The sequence below is a fragment of the Crotalus tigris genome, unplaced genomic scaffold (assembly GCF_016545835.1).
Source record: "Crotalus tigris isolate CLP2741 ecotype Arizona unplaced genomic scaffold, ASM1654583v1 scf7180000017672.2133156, whole genome shotgun sequence".
Classification (NCBI taxonomy): Eukaryota; Metazoa; Chordata; class Lepidosauria; order Squamata; family Viperidae; genus Crotalus; species Crotalus tigris.
This window is the reverse complement of record NW_024096557.1, coordinates 1,498,102-1,519,406: the sequence shown is the minus strand read 5'-3', so window position 1 is coordinate 1,519,406 and position 21,305 is coordinate 1,498,102. Positions and strand designations below refer to the sequence as shown.

The following is a 21,305-nucleotide window of genomic DNA, read 5'->3' as shown; positions in this document are numbered from 1 at the left end:
TAAAATTTTTGCCTTATAATGACAATATTTCAAAGTCATATTAGGGAGAAAAACCCCTGAAATTTTTTTAGCAAATAGGTATAAATTATTTCTGGTTTGCCTAATTTAGAATTGCATCTGTGCAATCTGACAGAAATAGTATCTTGCAATTACACCTGCTTACATACAGTATCATACCAAAGAAAGCAAAATATTCCTATCACTATTAGATTGCTAGAGCAGGTGATCAGTATCCCTAAACCTGAGCTGTGAATTACTCCATTGGTGTAGTAATGCATGAGCTACAAAAGACTGAGATTCATTTGAGAAGTTAAGAATATTTTGGGCATTGTCATGAGCTTTCTTATTTTATAATAACACTAACAGTATTAGCTATTTTCTTTTTGAAGCCATTTGGCTTTCTGTTAAAATATTTATGTATTGAAATTGCTCTCAATAGTTTCTGTACAATTAAATAATACAAGACTGCTATTCATTTCATACTTTCATTTGAAGTCTAACTCTTGGTTTGACTAATACGTATCTTGCTATCTTTTGTGCTATTATATTTCCTTCTGGATTGTGACACACAAAATTAATGGCTGGGTTGCAGACTAATGAGAAACAACTTTTCGGCATGGCAAATTATGCCTTTTTATAAGAGAGACTGCATTTATAAAATGGTGTTTTTATAGTATTTATGGCATTTTGTCTTTCAGAGACACATACCTTGGGAAAAGAACAGGAAACAATTTGGGTAATAAAGTATAATGTTGATTTTACAGGTGTTTTAAATCCTCTAATGCAGTGATTCTCAACCTTTTTAATGCCGCGACCCCAACTGGTCGTAAGTCGAGGACTACCCAACCGATCATAAGTGGAGGACTTTCCCTGCCCGGGAGCGCCGCACATGCATGGTGCCGCCCCCTGCGCCAGCCGAGGCGTAGCTGGCAAGGGGCAGCGACGGCACAGGGTGACCACCGGCTGGACCACCAGCTGGCCCAGCCCAAGGGAGGTAAGGTTCCCTGTGCCCGCCGGCCTTCCACTTCCCACTTCTGGCCCTCTTTTACTTATATTTTTAGTAGTTGCTCAGCAGGGAGGGGTGGAAACTTCCAGACAGCTCACCTTCGCTGCAGACAACTTGCAGCACCGTTTGCAGACTGGGGCTTTTGGTGGGCTTAGCAGGGCATAGACAGCCTGGACAATTCCTATTGGCTTTTGAAAGCCAATAGAATTAGACTCTATTCAAAAGACTCTATTCTATTGGCTTTCAAAAGCCAATAGAATAAAAGGGAGTAGCACAGCTAAGGAAAAGGGAACAAAAATGGTGGACTGCGTTGTTTGGCGACCCCATGAAATGGTCGTTCGACCCCAAATGGGGTCGCGACACACAGGTTGAGAACCGCTGCTCTAATGTTTATATATTACTTGCTACTTCTTTAGTTATTGAATAAAGGAATTATTTACCATAGTTTTTTCTGAAAGAGCTTTTGGCATGGTGTTATTGTTGAGATTTGTCTTTGCTCAAGTCTATCTTAAGGGAGCTGAAGTTGATTTCACCTTGGAATCTTCACTGGTCTTGGAAGCATGCCTATAATGCACTTCAGCAGGAGTGGCTTAATGTTCAGGTGACAAAACAAACAAAAACCAAATGAGCCAGCTTGGGGAAAAAAATCAGACGACTCCCAAGTAGTTTCTCATCTTAAATAGCAGAATAATTACGCTTTTATATTTAATTGGAACTTAATTAGCTAATTTCAAGGTAGCTAAGATGCCATTCAGTTGTCTCTAGGTCAATTTCAGAGAATGGGATGTAAAAGAATTGGGGTGTAGAAAGAATAATTATTATGAGATACCTATATATTCTTTCTGAGGACAAGTGTAATTGGATTGTTTATTAAGACATACATAAGAGAGTCAGGAGGTCTGTGAGGAAATACATTGTATTTCTTGCTAGTTAGAATCATATATGTAAAAGGGCAATATATTTCTTTTCTGTCTAGTTCACGCTGGCTGAAGAATTCTGAGAGTTGAAGTCCACAAGTCATAAAAGGGCCAAGTTTGAAGACCCCGATTTAGATGATGCAGTGGCTTAAGCTGTCTTTAATGGGAGGCAGGACATAGATAGAATGGAGCTCTGGGATGATGCATGCGTCATCCCCGCCTGTGTTTCACTTCAGGAAAAGCCTCTGCACCCCAGAATGGAGCTCTGGGATATATTCAACTAGGCCGGGGACAATATGTGTATATATGTTGAGGCTTTTTTTTTTTTTAATGCACTTTATGTCTTGTTTGTTTTGTATTTTTTATTTGTTTTTTTTGTTTTAAAATTTTTGGAGTTTTGTATTTTAACTTTTTTTCAAATAAAAAAAAATGTTAAAAAAAGAAGACATTTGTTTATTTATTAAATTTATTTGCTGCCATGTCACCATGGGGCTTCTCTGGGTAGCTTACAACAGTAAAAATATAAAATTATTAAAAATGTAAATATAATCAAATAATGAAATAATAAAAATACAGCATATGATTAAAAGATGGGCAGGATGAGGTTGGGTATACATATGAATTATCCTTTAAATTACAACCACTGATTATGTAAAGATATTAAATATCTGTTGAGCACTATTTGTATGAATGCAAAGAAACAGAAAACAACCTTCTTCTCTGGTGAGTTTCCAGAGATGTTTTCATGAACTTTAGAAGAAAGCAAAATATAATTCACAAATATGCAGTTGATATTTATATTGCTTTAGATTTGCTTTGAAACATATATAGTCCATGCCTGATACGTTTCAAAGAAATATAAAGCAAATCAGCAATCTTCCAATCTTGTTTTAGTACTTTTTTCTATTTAAATGACTCATCAATTTAGCATTGACAATGACAACTTGTGAATCTTATTATACCACAAAAACTGACTTTTAATCACTAACTTTATGCATTACATTGTGAATAGTATAACAATTCATTATTTTAACTATGTTTGTAATTCAGAAATTTTTCTGCTTACAGTTTGAAGGACATACTTTCTTTCAAGTAAAATGAAATGTTTTTCAAGAAACTTTATTTAATTTTCATGACTTTTTCAAAGAACATAGATTCCATTTGTGGTTCATACATACATAAATACATATATATATATATGTTTGGCATATCCTTTTATTTAATAATACATTTATTTATAAAGAAATACAATCCTATAGTCATTTAATAACTTATCTGTTTACATTTTTACTCATTTTTTCCTACATTTTTTTCTACTATTTTCATTGCTACTATCGTTGTCCCTAACTTCCAGAGTTCTTTTTCGTTTGGGAGTATCTTTTGTAATAAGATATTGACTGTGGGGTTTTGCTTCTGAGTAGACACTTTCAAAAGAATCTTGCCCAATATTCATGTAGGATGACACTGGAATACTTGGAAATTGTGAAGATGTCATCTGTGGGTAAAGAAATGGCTGTTCCAATGGAATGTATGGAACATACTGTTGTGTCAAACACGTCATCTAGAAAAAAGAAGAAAATTTTAAAACATTTGAAAACAAGTCATCTCTACCTTCATTGTGGTATGAAAAAAGAACATGTGTTGCTTAAAAATCATTTCAAATTATAAACTTGATAATGACATGATTACATACAAATGATTTTTAAAATGGTAACATGCAATAACTTCAAAAATTAAGCATGATGAGACATACTTGCAAACTGTAAATAGAATAAACTATTTGTGCATCTCTTCATTTTTGTTTACATCATTGATATAAAATTATAAACTGAAAATTGGATGGGGGGTCTGACATGTTATTAATTACTTGTATGATTCACAGAGCTATCGATTTCACAACAATGGTCATCGTAACAGTGCAACTCCACAGAGCTCGTCTAACTACCTAGCTCAAAAGTCTGGAGTAGCCACCTAGTCTTCAGAAACACTAATGAGGTCAAGACCACAGGGCAGGTGCAGACAAAGAGAACACATAATTCAGGGTAAAAGACCCAGAGTGTGCCCTCTTTGCTAGACCGGGTGGGATAAGCAGAAATAATGGGGAACAGATGGTCTTGAAAGTAGCCTGGTCCTATGCCATGTAGTAATTTATAGGTGGTAATCAGAACCTTGAATTTGATTTGAAAGCTTACTGGAAATCAGCACAGCTCAGTACACTGATATTATATAAACATATTGAGATGACAAAAACTACCTTGCCCCACTTCCTTCTAAATCAGCTGTAGCTTCTAATACTCTACCACATTCCATATTATTTTATGTAATTGTCAGGAGACATCTCTCTAAAACAAGGCAAAGCATGATACTGATAATAAAACTACATACAACAAGCACTGCTGAAGGATCCAGTCAATTTCACCTTTTATATCTATAGTATATATAGATAAAATGGGTAGAGGCCAACTGCTAATTTTAAAGTACATTTCATCTGAAAGTTGGTAATAAAACTAGATAATAAAAAAGTGCAGCCAGAAGCTGAAAAGCCACTATAACTTGGCTTTCTTAATAATTGTTTCTTGCCTATATAATGAAGGAATTGGCATACACGTGACATATTATTGGCATAGTTTTACTATCATTATGCTAAACTTACCATGCTCTGAATGGCAGAATAAATCTGATGTGGATTATTATTCACTTGACAAGGACTAACAGGTAATGGAGTATCACAATAAGTTTCTGCATACCTATTAAAAACAAGGGTTGTCTCAAAAAGTCATTTATCTATTAACATACAGAGAATCTATTTCAATTCTTTACCAATAGACTCCTAAATACTCAGCAGAAACTCTGACTCAGCGTAATGTGATTTAACCCTAGATAAATAAGTATGGAACAGTAGCAAACAGCTAAACGTGCAAATATTGGAATTCTAATTTTGCTGTAAGTTATACAGTTAAATTAACTGTAAGCCATGCAGAGTCATTGATTGAGATGGGCGGTTATAGAAATTGAATAAATAAATAAAAATAAATTCTAAGCCTATAGTCCAATACATATATGCTCATTAAAACTACATCTCCATAGCATTGGATACAGTTTATGATTTTACAAATATTTTGAAAGTGGTGTATAGTAATAAGTGCAGCTTCTGAGCCATATAGTGGTCTACAAGATTTTGATGTTTTAATCAAGATGATGAAAGTAGTATTACACTGTTCCACTACAAGGTTTCTGATGTGCAGTGTCATGAAAGCACCTGGGCTTGTGCTATGATGAGGGTGATTTTTTTCTTCCCCCAGTTTCTGTCCCCACCCATATCCCACAATGGAGACAACTGAATGTATATTACCTGTAGGTTGATGCCTGTACCTCACCATCCATATTCTGGGAAGGGCTGCTTAACTCCAGACAGTGAGTACTTCCTATAAATGAAACACTAAATACTTTAGGATTAAAAATATCACTGCATTTGTATACATATGTCTAAAATGCATAGAACCAAATCCCACAATTATATCAAAATTAATTATTAATTTGTTTTCATGCTCACTAAAAGAATATAAGCAATCCAAAATATATAAATTTTCACAACTGCTGTAACTACATTTAAATCGCAACCTTTTAATTAAAAATGTTTATTGGTGGGTAGGGTAGGGATATTCAATGATTAGTGGGAAAACTATGCCTCTGAATATTTTTTTTTAAAAAAATCACAATTTCTCAAATCAACATTCCACATCTAAGACACTGTTGGAAATTTATAATATAAGTTCAGTTTGTCCTTCAGTGGTCATATATCCTGGAAGAAAACAGAATCAAAACACTTTTCTATATTCTAGCCAAGGTAAATCTTACTTGTATCTTGCCTTTATAACTTTACAAATAATTGAAGCCGCCAAACATATCCAACACACCTTCCTCTTCCGATTTTCCCCACAACAATAACCCTGTGAGGTGGCTTGAACAAAAGAGAGTGTCACCCAGTGGCTTTCATGGGTAAGGTGGGACTTGAACTCACAAATTCCTAATTTCTAGCTTGGTGCCTTAATCACTAAACCAAACTGGCTCATTATTGATGCATGTCTTGCATGTCTAAGTGACACTGACTCTTCATTAGAAAAAAATAAGTAATATAAAAAAAATTAAGCACAATGTGCATGTGGGAGCATAATGCTTCTTTGTGGAAAAACAATTTAATGTGAGTTATAAATGGGAAAAAGTGAATATTTTGGTTTATCTTTGAGGGATTACTGAAGTGTAATTTTAGGATGATTCCTGAACATTGCTATTGTCTGATCTTCTAAAGAAGAAAATTAATTGGGGCAGCTTTGGATAAAAGATGTATGGGGTAACAATTCTTCTTTAAGATTAGGAGAAAAGCAATCTGACAAACCCACCCATTTAAGAATGTACCAAAGCACTGATTTAGAAATAAGGGTCAATAATTTATTATTACAGAAATAAAAATGCATCTAATATCAAATCACTCTTTTTACTCTAGTAAAAGTTAAATTTCTTGCCACTTTCTTGAAAGGAAATGACTATTAAAAAGGCCAGAAATATAGTATATCTGTTTTATTTTTTTAAATAAATAAACATTTAAAAATGTTAATTCAGTAAATGGACCCAAAGGACAGAAAAATATACTTTGTCATAGCAGAATTTTGTTTGACACTTTATTTCATGGGTCAGCATTTTAATGACATTTACATTCCAAAGATCTCTGAAATATTATTGGCAGGTAACTAAACCTACCAAACCGATATTGAACTTTAATTGGTCTTCCATATAAACGAATCCCATTCAGCAAAGCCATAGCATAAGGCACTGACTCTGTGTGTTTAAAGCAGACAAATCCAAAACTCTTGGGGTTTCCATCTTTGTCCTTGCATATGGTGACTTTAGATACCGGTCCAGCCTGCAAGAAACTTAAAATTTATTTTCTTATAATTCCCTTATACAAAACAAAATTGTTACTTACTCATTCAAAATCTTGATGGACCCTATTCTACCAATGTTTCCATTTTTCCTTTGTGCAGAGGGGCAGTGCATTGTAATTGTCCTTGTATGTTCACAGCTTACTTACATATCTCTTGTTTTATTCTGTTATGGGCATAATTTACATGGACCTGATGAAGTATCAAAGCAGTTAAAGAATTTTTAAAAATGCACAACAGGAAACGCTCTGCTATTCAAACAAAAGCAAACATATACTGTCATCAAATATAAGACATAACCAAAATAAATCCAAAGTAATTATAGATGTATTAATATATATTTTCCATGTTGGATTGGCAATCAATAGAAAGTTTCAACATTCTGACAATCTTGTAAGTTTAAATTCCATAGACAAATAAATTGATTGTCCAGTAACAATTATTTTAATAATCTAATTAACATATTTCCATCAGATACAAATGCTGTATCTAATACATAGAATGAAAATCTATTTCTCATTCTCCAGTAGAATGAGAAATGATGGCAACAAGCATTGCGGAGAGAACAACTTAGACTGACAATTAGTGTTGATGCATTTAGAGTTGAGCAAGATTTGATCATTATTTTGTATTGCTAAAAATATTTCCAATGATATATTCTTATAAGTAAATGCTTATGAGAGCATTTACTGCTGTGCCCAGGCATGTCTTTCATGATATTTACTAGTCTGTTTTTAGGAAATTCTAAGGAAATTGCAGAAACAATTGAAAACATGTAAACTGGTATGATGTATGAAGAAGGATGAACATTTCTCTGGAATCAACTGTACACATGTAGAATACATTATTCCTTCTTTGTTGTTGTTGTTAAACTAAATTTTCCATTTTCTTGGAAACTTAAATTTAACACTAGGTAAGTATTGTGGGCCCAACTGGCAAAAGAAAGCTCAGGACCATATTGGTTGGAAACATGGGGAAGAGGCCATCATTCTGCAGTGGATAGACACTGGCTAAAATGATGATGATGATGAAATCTTATGGACATAAATTAACTAAAACTAAAACTTATTCAGATAGTAACTTCTGAGCAATCAAAAGCTAAAGGCATATGAAGTGCCTGCTTTGTAGAATTAATTCCAAATCTGATTCTGACTGATATTACAATGAAAGTAAAATAGCTTGTGACTGGAAAAAGAGAAAAAAATAATATTTTATAGTAGTTGGTGCTAACAAAATGCTCAATTTTATGCTCAGTGTTACAGCTATATTTTTTTCATATTTTATATGCAGAAAGAAAAAAAGTAAAACATTACAAGAATGTTCAACTCTAATGTTCAATTGTAAATAAAGGGATACAATTAAATTATTATTTCAATTTAAATGAGGCCTATTGAAATACTGCATTTCATTTAATCATAGAGATAAATATTCAGTTATTTTCAGCCAAAGTTAAATGATTACTTTTAGGCATGATCAACAATTTGTTTACCTTCAGTTAAATTTATTTATCTTTCAATTTTGTACTTTTTAAAGTCAACAAAGTTATTTCAAAAAACTTAGTAACTGCTAAAGAGATAATTAAGATTTACACCAGACAATAAAAAACCCACTATTTATCAATTAATGTTATTATAAATCATTCAAATTTATTTACCAGAACTGTGTTAATTAATAAGTAGAACTGAGTGTGTTACAACATCTGGGAAATAAAGATCAACAAATATAAATCTCACTAGTTTAGCTAATAGCACATGTGAAATAAATAGCACATGCTAAATCAATAAAGATGAGAATAATATCTTAAATTTAAGATTTTTTTTTAAAAAAAATAAAATTTTGAACACAGTCAACATTTCCAAACAAGATTCAGCTTGTTTAATCCCCACTCTTAGGAGAGAGAATTTTTTTTTTTTTAAAAAAAAACACATTTCCACTCTTGGATTGCCTACTGAAGATGATGAACTTCTTCAAAGGTAGGAAGTAGACTATCAAACATTCTGAGGCTTTTTCTTTTAAACATGTAGATTCTCCCTGTTTATAAAAAAATAAATAAAAAAATCTGCTAGAGCAAGCTACATACACAGGTAGGGCTTTAAAATACAAATAACCCAATTTAAAATTCTTTTTCTTCACCCAACAATACAATATAAAAGAGTATTGGGTACATTCAGTCAAGAATAAATATTTAAGTTGTCAGAAAAACTACTATATGTGGGAAAATGAACACTTTTATACTTTATCTATTTAAGAAATGTTTTATCAAATTAAATTGCAGAAAAAAGAATAAAATTTAAATGATGTTCCAGTCTGATTAATATACCCAATTTCAATTTCAATCATTTACAGTGTAATTGAACTCACAATTTCTTCACTGCTCAATATTTCTTATTTGCACTTTACTACTGAAGTTCTTAATATTTCTATATTTATAAGAAAAAAAATTCAAGCTAAGTAGCCAAATTAAATAAGAAAGGACCACAGAGGACATTAAATGCTCAAGGCAAGAAAGATATATTTCTAGTAACAGCAAAGATTGACACATAAGCCAATTAAAGGAACTCAAATAAAATGCGTAAGGCTAAACAAACCATTACAGCAATCGAAAGTAATATCCTCCCCCTCTCTCCATTTAATTCTGAATGATGGAATAATTTACAGGGAAAAATTATAAGTAAATACGAGTGGTTATAAACTCATATTCCTCCTAACAGGCTATTATATATGCCAGAGTATTGGATTTAAGGCTGGAGAGCATATCAGATTACCTGATAATAATAATAAAAAGTCAAGTCCTTTCAGTTTTACTTGATTTTCCAAATAATTCTGTTGCTAGGAATTACCTGACATTCTGTATTTTAAGATTAATTTTTATGTCGGGTGCATTAATTTCTATCCCTTTTTAAATGTTATTACAAATTGTCTTTTTTCTATTTAAAAATACTGAAATTGCTGTCTCGATGCAACATACTCATAAGAAAACCAAGCTCCTTCCAAAAATGTTTCACTTGTCTAATATGCTATTATTTAATAAGCCAAAGTCCTACAAATCTACCTGTACTTATTATGGCTTTCTGTTTGTTTCTTAATTTAACGCCCTACCCTACATAACTTGTCTTGATTGGAAGTCATCATATTTAGCATAAAATGGGTAGATAAAATAAAACAAACATAAATAAAGATAAACATGGATTTGAAGCATATCCAAGAAAAAAAATCAAAAAAGTTTTTTTTCCAGTAACGTATTTCACAAATGGAGCATAAAACAAACAATTATAGATTTCACTTGCGCGGCGACCCAGTCAACTACTGCAAAAGATATGCCTCGGTATCTTCTGACAACATTCAGCTGCGGTAAAAACAGAGCCCTGTGACATTTTCAAACTTACTAACTGTACAGTGACATAAGGTTTTGTGAAATTATTTATGCCTTACGCTTTTTTTAAAAAAAGTATTTTGCTATTAAATTAAAAGGGGGGACGGGTATCGTGAGAAGCCATCTTTCCGCCCCAACATCCCGTCGCATGGGCAGGCCCTGAAATTCCCTCCCTTGACACCGCCGCAACACGAACACGTGCTTTCCGGCCTCAGCGGCACTGCTGGCCACGCCCACCACCTCCAACCCGACACACCCACCTCCCACAGGACCCGCCTCACCCGCTCTTGCACCTGCAAGAAAAGCTCATAGAGAATCTCCTCCTTCACGCGACCCTCCAGATTGCCCACGAAAAGGGTCCGGTCGGGCTCGTCCGCCCTATTTTGGGTTGTCATGCTCATGAAGATCAGCCTCGGCTGCCGAGAGTTCTGGTTTTGGACAGGGAAGCCGGCGAAAAGGGAGGGGCCCCGGCGAGAGCGCACGAGGCCGTAAAGCGCAGGGGTCGTGCAACTGTAGGGTAAAAAGCTTTCAGACTACTTACTGCGCTTTGCGGCAGTTGCCGGCGCGATACAGCTTACTTGTGGGAGGGCGAAAGAGTAGTGATTACAATCACTTTCTCAGACGATAAGAAGCAAGTGTGTCTGTGCATCTTTTTCACACGGAAAAGGCACATTTGCACTTTTACACACACACACACACACACACAAACACTTGAAGGGTAGACTGCAGCAGCAGAGCCGATGGTGGTATTCTTCGGTATCCTAACAACCTTCTTAACTCGGAATGGCATCTCTCTCTCTCTCTCTCTCTCTCTCTCTCTCTCTCTCTCTCTCTTGATAAGGCAGTGTATGTACTGTCCACGTTTTACTTTTTTTTTGCATTTTATTTATTATTACATTTGTATGCAAACTCAAGTACTTTGGCCACCTAATGAGAAGGAAGGACTCACTGGAGAAGAACCTAATTTTAGGAGAGATTGAGGGAGATAGAAGAAGGGGATGACAATGAGGCGGCTGGATGGAGTCACTGAAGCAGTAAGCATGAGCTTAAATTGACTTCAGAAGATGGTAGAGGACAGGAAGGCCTAGAGCAGTGGTTCTCAACCTGTGGGTCGGGACCCCATTTGGGGTCGAATGAACATTTCACAGGGGTCACCAAACCATGCTGTCCGCCATTTTTTTCCATTTCCCTAGCTGTCCTACTCCCTCTTATTGGTGGCCACACCCACTTGGGGGTCACTATAACATGGGGAACTGTATTATGGGGTCACGGCATTAGAAAGGTTGAGAATCACTGGCCTAGAGGAATGTTGTCCATGGGGTCACGATGGGTCAAACATGACTTCGCAACTAACAATGTGCAGTGTTATTTTGAACAAGGCAGTGTGCATAATGTTCGCACATCTTTTCCCAATAAATTAACTCCATTACCTAGAACACTCTGGGTTGTTATATAGTAGCAGGATAATTTTTTAATATTTGGATGAGTAATTCAAGAGAAATTTACTCTTCTTGTTTCAGATCAGTTTCATAATTGTTACTTGAATAATATGATGCTACATTGTTATTAAATATTTATTCTGCCTTTTTATGTATAATTCAAAGTGGCAAATATATCCAGAACTCTGCTTCCTATTTTCGACACAATAACTGCAAGATGATTTGGGTAGAGAGGGAGTGACTGGCTTAACATTTTCTGAAACATAAGCAGATCTACTTATTCTAGCTGTATGTGGACATACATAGAAGAATAGAATAGAGCTGCAGTATTCCAGGTGTGGTCTTACAAGGATTTTATAATACTTTGTGTGATCCTGATTCTATGCCTCTGTTTATACAGCCCAGGACTGTATTAGCTTTTTTGGTTGCTGCTGTACGCTGCTGGCTCATAGTCAAGTGATTGTCCAGTAGGACTCCAAGGTCCCTCTCACAGTTACTGTTTTTAAGCCAGGTCTCACCCAATCTGTATTTGTACGCATGGTTTTTCCTGCCTAAATGTAAAACTTTGCTTTTCTCCACATTGAAACTCATTTTGTTGGATTGGGCCCATTATTCAAGTTTGTCAAGATCTTTTTGGATCCTAAGTTTGTCTTCTGGGGTGTTGGCTTCTCCTGCCAGTTTGGTGTCATCTGCAAATTTGATGAGTTCCCCTTCAGTTCCCTCATCTAAGTCATTTATGAAGATATTGAAGAGTACTAGGGCTAAGATGGAGCCTTGTGGTACCCCACTGCTTACTTCTCTCCATGTGGGTGTAGTGCCATTGAGAACTATTCATTGAGTACGGTTTGTTAGCCAGCTACAGATCCATCTGGTGGTGATGTTGTCTATTCCACCTTTTCCTAGCTTACCAAGAATGTTGCAGCATATTATGGTCACGTGATCGAAATTGAGATGCTTGGCATCTGATTCACATTTATGATGGTTGCAGTGTTCTGGAATCATGTGATCCCCTTCTGACAACCAAAGTCAGTGGGGAAACCAGATTCACTTAACAGTTTGATTAATTTAACAACTACAGTGATTCATGTAACAATTGTGACAAGAAAGGTAAAATGGGGCAAACTCACTTAAAAATGTTTCACTTAGCAACAGAAATTTTGGGCTCAATTGTGGGTAAGTCGAGGGCTAGCTGTATGTCAGTACTTTCTACTTTGGATCTGGACATTGGTACGATTGTAAAGGAAATTATTTCATTATGTAACTCTATCAAAATTAAGCTGAGAATAAAATTAGTTTGATCCTTAGGAGCTGGCTGTAGGATTTTATTTTTATTAAAACTTTCACTGTGGTTCAAGCAATAAAAATATTAGAGACTTAGAAGCTTTTTCTTGCCAAGGTGATCTTATGTAAAGCTTTGTAATAAAGAGTTTTACTTACTTCATGGCTAATTAACCTAATTTTTCCAGTATCCTTTCTGTTAGGTGGCAGTATTCTAATAACTACATCCCAAAACAAACACTTGGACTAAAATTTTAAAAGTTCTGAAATGTATTAATTTTGAATAATGTTATGGATGAAAATTTTAAATTAAAGTTCTACAGCTGTCAAAAATTCATTTTCAAATTTGAAATATTTGAATATAAAGTAATTAGTTTAATAGAAGATTATTTGTTTTGTAAGAAGGCCATCTGTATTAATTTATATTATTTCTCAGAGTAAGCATTATTTGAGATATGTGCAAACCGTAGCTGAAGGGAGAGTCCAGCAACTGGGCCTTTGAAAGAATACTCTATATTAATTGGTGGTTGGGTTACAATTTCTGCAGCTGCCTTAGCTTTAGAATGCTTCTTGGCTGATGGCCCAGTCAGCCTGCCATTTTAATAAAGGAACAATATGAAACCTGATGAAGCTTATCAAGCCTTTCCTAAGTGTCCAATGTTTTTTTTTAAAAAAAAGATTAAAAATACCGTGTTTTCTGTCACTAGCTTGACAGAAAATCATCCCAAAGATATTCAGATACAGATAAATTGTCTCTTCCTTGCCTAACCATTCCTCAGTCTTGGTTGAGACAAAATTTGTTTTCTTATGTTATTACTTAACATAAATTATTTGATTGAATGTGTTAGTTGAAAACAAATACTTAGTTGATTTTAAAATTTCTAAGGATTACGTAATCTGCCTGGAATTTGACTTTGGGTTTTCTTTTCCATTCGCTAATATAGGGCAAGGTGTGATAATGATAAGCACTTTTACCAAAATATACTGTTCATTTGAAGCTACTAAAAGAGCAAAAAAGTCTCCATCCTAAACAATTCTCTCTCTCTCTCTCTCTCTCTCTCTCTCTCTCTCTCTCTCTCTCTCACACACACACACACACACACACACACACGTTACAAAGGAGAGCTACAATCAGTGCTGTATTACACATTAAAAAGGGAAACAAATGAACATAATCTAAAATTTTGCCTTTTACTGAAGATATTTGTAAAATCAATAGATACTTGTCAGTTGTTTTGATGAGCCTTGGAAGACATCTGATCCACACTGATACAATAGTTACATCTAGCAAGGAAACTTCTGTTTCCTGCCATATCAGCCTAATGTCAGGATAAATGATATATAATAGCACATGTTCAACATACTGTATATAGAATGTGTTTGTTTGATTAACATTCACATTCATCTATGTATAACAGTTTTCCCTTGTTTAAATAACCAATTACCAAACGTATCAGAGTTTCACACTACTCAGACTGATCTCACAACAGATGACTCATCATTTTACAGCAGAAAGAGTGACTTCTGATACTAATCTCAGCCAGTACACTAGGCCTAGCCATGCAACTTTCACAGAATGAGCAAAACTGCACTCCTCCCTCCTGTCATATCAACAAAAGCATTACAGGTACAGTATTAGCAACTGCTATAACTGAAACTACCAAATTGTTTCCTGTGAAGTTAGTGTCAATATTGCTCTTTTCTTCCAAGAAAAGGATTGATGTCAACATCTGTCTTTCCCCATTCCTTATTCCCTAGAAAAATTAGCATTCCACTGCCTGGTTTTGCTGATAAATGCTTCTCTTCTGACAGGATAGTATTTCCTCTTTGATGACGTACATTGATGATACCGTATACTTTGCTGATGCACCCTCTGAATTCTTTGTGTATTTAGCAATTTTCTTTTGATTATTTCTCTATTTCAGTCTATAGCATTTAAGTATACTGTAGCTGTCCTTCCAAGTATAATTATTCTGAGAATTACACATTTAAATTTAGAAACATACCTTTTGATTTTTCTCTATTTTTCTGGAAAAGTGCATTACTGCTTTCTTTTGACAAATTCTAAGGATTTTTGAAAAGCATTCTACCAGTCCTCATAATTGACAAATATATGATGTAGAAATCATATAAGAATCATATAAATAGATTCAGTGAGATAATATAAAAATAAATACATTTAATAGAATCATTAGATTTCAAGGAAATAACATAAAGAAAATGCAAAATAAAACAATGATACTCAAAACAGGAAGATGAAAAAATAAAGCACAAAGATTTATTGTATTGCTGTGAATAGTAAGGGGGGAAAGCAACTATAGGCCATAATGATTTATTTTAGCATTCTTAGCTTTAGTACCTATGTCATGTTAATTGGAATACCTAAAAGCTTATAGTAAGTTTATATTATTGATTGTAAGACATAAATAGTATTAAAGGTGAAAATCACAAGCTTTCTTGTAAAATACAGAACCATTGTATTTTTTCAAGGAAAAAAGGCTATCTTGCTAAACAAATATCTATGCATCATTTTGTATATTTCTGAGTATTAAAATGTGTAGATTTCAACAACCATTCAAATAAATGAAATCAAATATTTTTGTAAATGGAAATTATTATATCTTCCTGCACTCTTTATATGCCACAAAATATTACCTGTTCATAGCAGATCAAGTACTGTAAAAACGTCTGTGTAAAGTCTGGTTTTGAGAATCTGGAGGAAAGAACTTTTTGCGATTTAAAAGATATACAACCCCTGAGGAAAAGAAACAGCCTCACCTATTTAAATTGGGAGGAGGAGCTGTAGATTGCAAAAACTCTAAGACTGGACTTTAATCTGCCAAGTACCACACCTATTTTATCAGTGACGTTTAATTTAAGCAAAAACCAACATGTTACAAGGAAATAGTAATACTGTCCTTCTGTTACTTGCTGCTTTCCGAACACTGCCAATGTTGGGGTTGTGTTTCTTCATTTGGTTTGTAGCATACTGTGCAAGAGCAGGTAAGGAAGCCATTGGAATGTTACCTCTGAACGTTTTAGCCTAAACGTAAGATACTCAAATTTTAAGAAGCAATGAATAATTGTCTTAAATACAAGTATGAAAGTTGAATAAAGGAAACACTCCTGAATAGAGTTAAAAAGATTTTTAATGTAGAACAAATCAAGATATTTGAATTTCTATATAAAGATTATTGCTAGATTAATTCTATGTGGTCTCATTATTTCATTTCATCATTTCAGTTTAATACAATAGGTTTTCAGCATTAAATCAGGAGCATGGAGAAGGTGTTACATTTTCTGATATCTTGCGTTAAAAGGACATACTAAAGCTTGGAAAGTTGTTCACTAGATTCACATAATGTACTAAACCAGGTCATTGGTTTGGAGTTAACATGTTGAGCATTTTGTTATATACTTGTGAGTACTGCTGCCACTATTCATTAATTTGAACAGACATCCTACCCCAAGATAAGGACAGTTATGTAAGCATAACTATATTTTTGATTTGTAAACCATAATTTACTGCTTATTTTTCTTAGTCTAGTCAATTATGGCTTATTCATTAAACTATGTTACGTGTAATTCAAGTCACTATTAGAGGAGATATGAAAATTCATTTGTTTATATGATTTGAAAGACTTATAATTAAGAATTTAGTCAAAACTAGATTACACTGAATATACTGAAACTTGCTTTTAGGGTAGTATACACATTATTACAATAAATTATTACAAATAAAATAAATTCTCTCTTTTTACGACCCTGTAGTCCCTATTCAGGGTAGAGTCTGGGTTGATTCACAGAATTAACTGAAAAACATTGTGAAATTTTGTACTGATGTTGATTTATATTTAAATTAGTGCTTACTTTATATCCAAATGGAGCCTTTAATTACCAGGATGCCTTGCATGCATGTTTAGCCTCAAGGAATTATCTTATCTGAACAGAATGGCAAGGGGAAAGGCTGAAGTAAAAGTAAAAATGACCTTTGGCTTTAAACACCTGACCCCTTCTGCTATAAACAATAACACAGTTTAAGTATATAAAAGTTAGTTTTCTATAGCAGTACTGTGTTACAGAGTTAATTCGTCAAAATAGCAGTGTAACAAACCAACAATCAGCCATGCTTTGATGCTGATTATGCATGGATCCCTGAAGCTATGTGAATTTTGGAGTGGGCGTTGGGAAAAGTAACACAAACAAATTCTTTGTTCTCCTTTGTGGTTTGTTTGCTGTTAAGCTATATGGCTCTAGTTTAGTTTTCATAGCCAAAGGAATGATAGTTAGCAAAAAGAGGAGATATTGGAAACTTACGATGACACATTAAGATTAGAGAGGATTCTGGGGGGAAGCTGCACAATTGAAATATCTATGGATCATGTTATACAGGCTAAAGTGAACTAGATAGCTTAATGCCTGTTGAAGAAGGAATAGTGGGCTGTTGATTTTTTATCCAGAATTAGACAATCTGGGATTCATTGGGTCACCCTTTCAGGGATGTTTCCTGACTAGATTCCTCAGTGCCTTCAACAATGACAGAACTTCTCATGTTCTGCCTTCACTGGAAGAATTGAGATACATTTATAAATGTGCCTTGAAAATAACCCCAGTCAAACATTAGCACAGGAAATGTTTTATGACATTTTGTATTATGTTGCATTATTGTTTTACAATGATTTTTACATCATTAAGTGTTTTATAAAATTTAAGGTACACATTTGAGATAACTTGGTTCAGAATTATTGCCCTATGATGCCCTGTTTTGCCCAATTGAAGATTTTCAGGAACAAAAGTTGTAGACGTATATAGATATGGTTGGTTGGTTAAATTAGCTGAGCTATTACTGCTAACTAAGATTTATACAAAACTAGTGATAATGGGCCAAAGCTCACTGAAGTGTTCAAAGACATCCTGAGTAGAAGAGCACTAAAGAAAAGATGCATTATAGAATGCTTGTCTAGATGATCTGGAACTAGAGTTGAAAATGGTGGAAGATGAGATCAGTGTTTGCCTGTTAAAGGGCTAGCAAGTTCTCAATTAATTTTTCATCCTGAGAGTACTGAGAATCAGTCAATGGCAAAAGCTCTTGTTTTCTTAAACTTATAGTATTAAATAAGATAAGAGTAGTGCTAGTAATTAGGCCCTGCAGGACATACACACATGTTAGGCATACATTCTTACCACATTTTACAAAAACCTTGCTTAGTACTTTTACATTAGATTGTTGGATTATTAGTTGAAAAATGGGAAACTGTTAAAGAATGACAAACAATTGACAAAGTTGTAGCTGGTGAAACATATCTGCTCTGAGAATGCTTGATTTATATCCAAACTGCTTTTTTTTGTTTGTTTCTGAATAAAATAAGAAAAAAATCTGGAAACTGATTTTTAGTCTGTTCCCATGTTTTAACTCATATTTGTATGTCCCCGATAACAGATAGTGTGAACCTAATTATAGCTATGGAACAGAAAAAAAGAAATAAAAAGCTTTTGAAATATTTTGTAAAATATGACCAGTTCAGTGTTTAGTAAAGTTCTGCCTAAGATTCAGATGTGCTTCAGATCTCAAGAGGGCACATCACCTTTCTATTGCATTAGTAATTAAAGCAGCCATGTTTTCCACAAGAGAAATTAAACCAGCTCCTAAAGCAGCTACATCTTTTTTCAAGTTTGCTCAGACACCTGAAAACGATGTTTTAGACCAAAGGTCCCCAAACTTTTGAACACGGGAGCGGTTCTGTGGAGAGAGGTTTTTCTATGGATCGGAGGGGGCATGGTTTCATGTACTGCCTGCATTCTGCGGATGGAGGTTTTCTTGTTTGTGCGGACCGGTTTCTGGCATGCCACAGCCTGGTACCGATCCACGGACCAGGGGCTGGGTACCTCTGTTTTAGACAACAACAAAGAGGTGCTCGCTTGTGATAGTCTTGGTTGCCTTGGAACTTTTTCAATGATGCTTTTGAAGTTAACACTGGGGGAAACAGTTGTATTTACACACTTTGTGTCATTCTGCAACTTTTATTTGAAAAAGCCCTCTTTTTCTCATGGGATGAGTATAGAAAGCTAGGGGGACTGCAGACTACAAGAGCTATACTACCAAAGACAGAACATTCCAAAACAATCTTTACTATTAACAGTGGAGATGCAAGACTCTGCATGTCACCAGTAGCAATTTCACAAGGTTTCCTTCTTTAGAAAAATAAAAAAAAACAAACATACCAAATAAATATTCAGTTAAATGCTATAGAAGATTAGGTTAATTGACAATTGATAAATCTCAGATGCTTCTTGGCAGTTTATTCAGTCATCATGCCAAGGATTTGAACATTTCTGTTGAACATTTTATTTTTTTAAGAGTTATACCTGTTTATTCTTGCATGTGTTTCCCATGCTAGTTAATGAGAGGGCTGAACTTTCAAATCATGTTCTGGAATCAAGAACAAATCAGAGCTGCTTTCACCCAGGACAAGCAGAATAAATTACATGTTTTCAAAATCCAGGATCTATTCCTCAAACCATGTTAAACTGTTTATTTAAGAGCCCTAATTTCTAGCAATTATGTTGTTAATAATAATGTTATTCTCTAGTATTTTATGTTTTTGAAATTTATATAATTTTTTTTAAAAAAAGGATAAACAAAGAATAATTGGATGAACTCAGCCCAATTATGCCAGATTTATCTCTTTTCAGCATAAAAATTATTACTTCTTCAATTTGGTCTTATATAAACCAGGAATTCTGCAATTATTGTTTGTGAAGTTAAATAAAATATTCCTATTTGAGGTTCCATAGATGTCTTGTAGAAAAATGAAATGCAATATGAACTTTAAAAATAACATTGATCAAATGTTTCTTTTATTTATATTTTACAAATTTAGGTGAAGAATGTCCTAAATTCACAGATCTTAATTTTGGCAATGCTGTGATTGGCACAGATCTGAAGATGCAACTGCTTTTGTATACAAGAAGAAATAAAGACTGTGCTGAGCATCTTGATGAACATAATATAACAACTTCTATACATTTTAATGTAACCAAGAATATTGTTGTTATCATCCATGGGTATAGATTTACAGGTTCTCCCCCAATATGGATTGATAGAATTAAAAATCTTCTGCTTGAAAAACAAGACTTCAACATCATTATAGTGGATTGGAACCGGGGTGCAACAACAGTGAATTATTTTAGTGCTGTTGCTAGTGCGAAGAAAGTGGTACCCTACTTAACACATCTTATTGATCAAATGTTGGTAAGAAAGATACATAATACTGATATCAGAAAAACATTCATCTACTTGCCCAGTTAACTCTATGAATATCCTGTATATTCATTGTTGTTTCTTGTAAAAGCAGAGAACTCTGGGCTATAATGGGGGATCATTATCTATGTTATATACAATGCATTTGTATTCTTATGGAAAATGCATGAGCATTTATTCAGATTATTATAACCAATGTTTATACAACTACAGTATAACATACATTTGGTCTAGTGGTTAAGGTACTAGACTAGAAATTAGAAGATTGAGTTTTAGTCCCTCATTAGCCATGAAAGTCAGCTAAGTGACCTCAGGTCCAACTCACCTTATAAGGGCATTGTTTTGGAGACAATAGGAGGAGGAAAGTGTTTTGGATATGTGCACTATCTTGATTTATTTGTAAAAATACTAAACATGGGATACAAGTAAATAAATCTGTTCTGTTACATGCGATTTCTAAATGGATGTCTAAACTGTAGATGTGTGATCATTGCAAGAGTAACATATGGACATTCATTATTTTCACTTATTTGTAAATAAAATGTGTTTTAAAATAAAACACATAAAATAAAAATTAGTCTCAATAATTGATTCACCCAAACAGCAAGCAGCAATTGTGGCTGCTTTATATTTGTGAAGTTCTGTCATGGAATTTTACTGTGATAGAAAAATAATGTGAATGGACAGAGCATAGCTAAGTGATATTGCAGAGTATTAAAAACTCCTAGCTTTATCTCCATTTATGGCTGGGAAAGTGGAAAACTTCAACCATGAGTAATGTTAAAATGTAACAAGATTCATAAATGATATGTCTGTATACAGCACTTACTATATATTGTAGTTGTTCCTAGGAATAGTTTAATTTCAGATGGCAGCCCTGCTGGCAATACCATACAAGGCTAACTCCACATTGTCGTATCTGAGTTACTTTGCTGAAATACATAGATACAAATTTGTGTATACTGTTTCATTTCACTATATTAGAAATCAAGCTGTACTTTTCTGAAAGCCTTTTCTCCACTTTATGATACAAATGAACTTATTGTACATAATCATTAATCAGGGGATTAGATTACAACAGTAGCATTTCA

The 21,305-nt window shown here is 34.1% G+C and overlaps 2 protein-coding genes across 7 annotated transcripts in view; one reads left to right on the top strand and one right to left on the bottom strand.

Annotated features, from left to right (window-relative positions):
* Positions 1-3,021: 3,021 nt before the first annotated feature.
* On the bottom strand, positions 3,022-10,721 carry RBM11 (RNA binding motif protein 11). Its single transcript, XM_039337234.1, has 5 exons — positions 10,530-10,721; positions 6,682-6,844; positions 5,276-5,348; positions 4,577-4,670; positions 3,022-3,484 (listed from the first exon to the last, which is right to left on the bottom strand). The coding sequence occupies exons 1-5, from the start codon at positions 10,635-10,637 to the stop codon at positions 3,215-3,217; spliced, it is 708 nt and encodes a 235-aa protein (XP_039193168.1). The 5' UTR covers positions 10,638-10,721; the 3' UTR covers positions 3,022-3,214.
* The window catches only part of LIPI (lipase I), a 24,903-nt gene continuing 14,220 nt past the window's right edge, over positions 10,623-21,305 (top strand). Inside the window, exons 1-3 of one of the 6 annotated variants that reach the window (XM_039337231.1) lie at positions 10,623-10,753; positions 14,463-14,580; positions 19,835-20,205. In XM_039337231.1, the coding sequence (XP_039193165.1) occupies positions 14,514-14,580; positions 19,835-20,205 (438 nt within the window). In that variant the 5' untranslated portion in view covers positions 10,623-10,753; positions 14,463-14,513. The other 5 variants (XM_039337230.1, XM_039337233.1, XM_039337229.1 and 2 more) reach the window with 5 other exon arrangements.

What these genes read in the sequence shown, in the direction of transcription:
- RBM11 (XM_039337234.1), bottom strand. Translation starts at nt 10,637, where the DNA reads ATGAGCATGACAACCCAAAATAGGGCGGACGAGCCCGACCGGACCCTT. An exon ending in TCTATGAGCTTTTCTTGCAG is followed by an intron (nt 6,845 to 10,529) that starts GTGCAAGAGCGG and finishes AGTTTCTTGCAG; the next exon opens with GCTGGACCGGTATCTAAAGT. An exon ending in ATTCTGCCATTCAGAGCATG is followed by an intron (nt 3,485 to 4,576) that starts GTAAGTTTAGCA and finishes TCTTTTTTCTAG; the next exon opens with ATGACGTGTTTGACACAACA.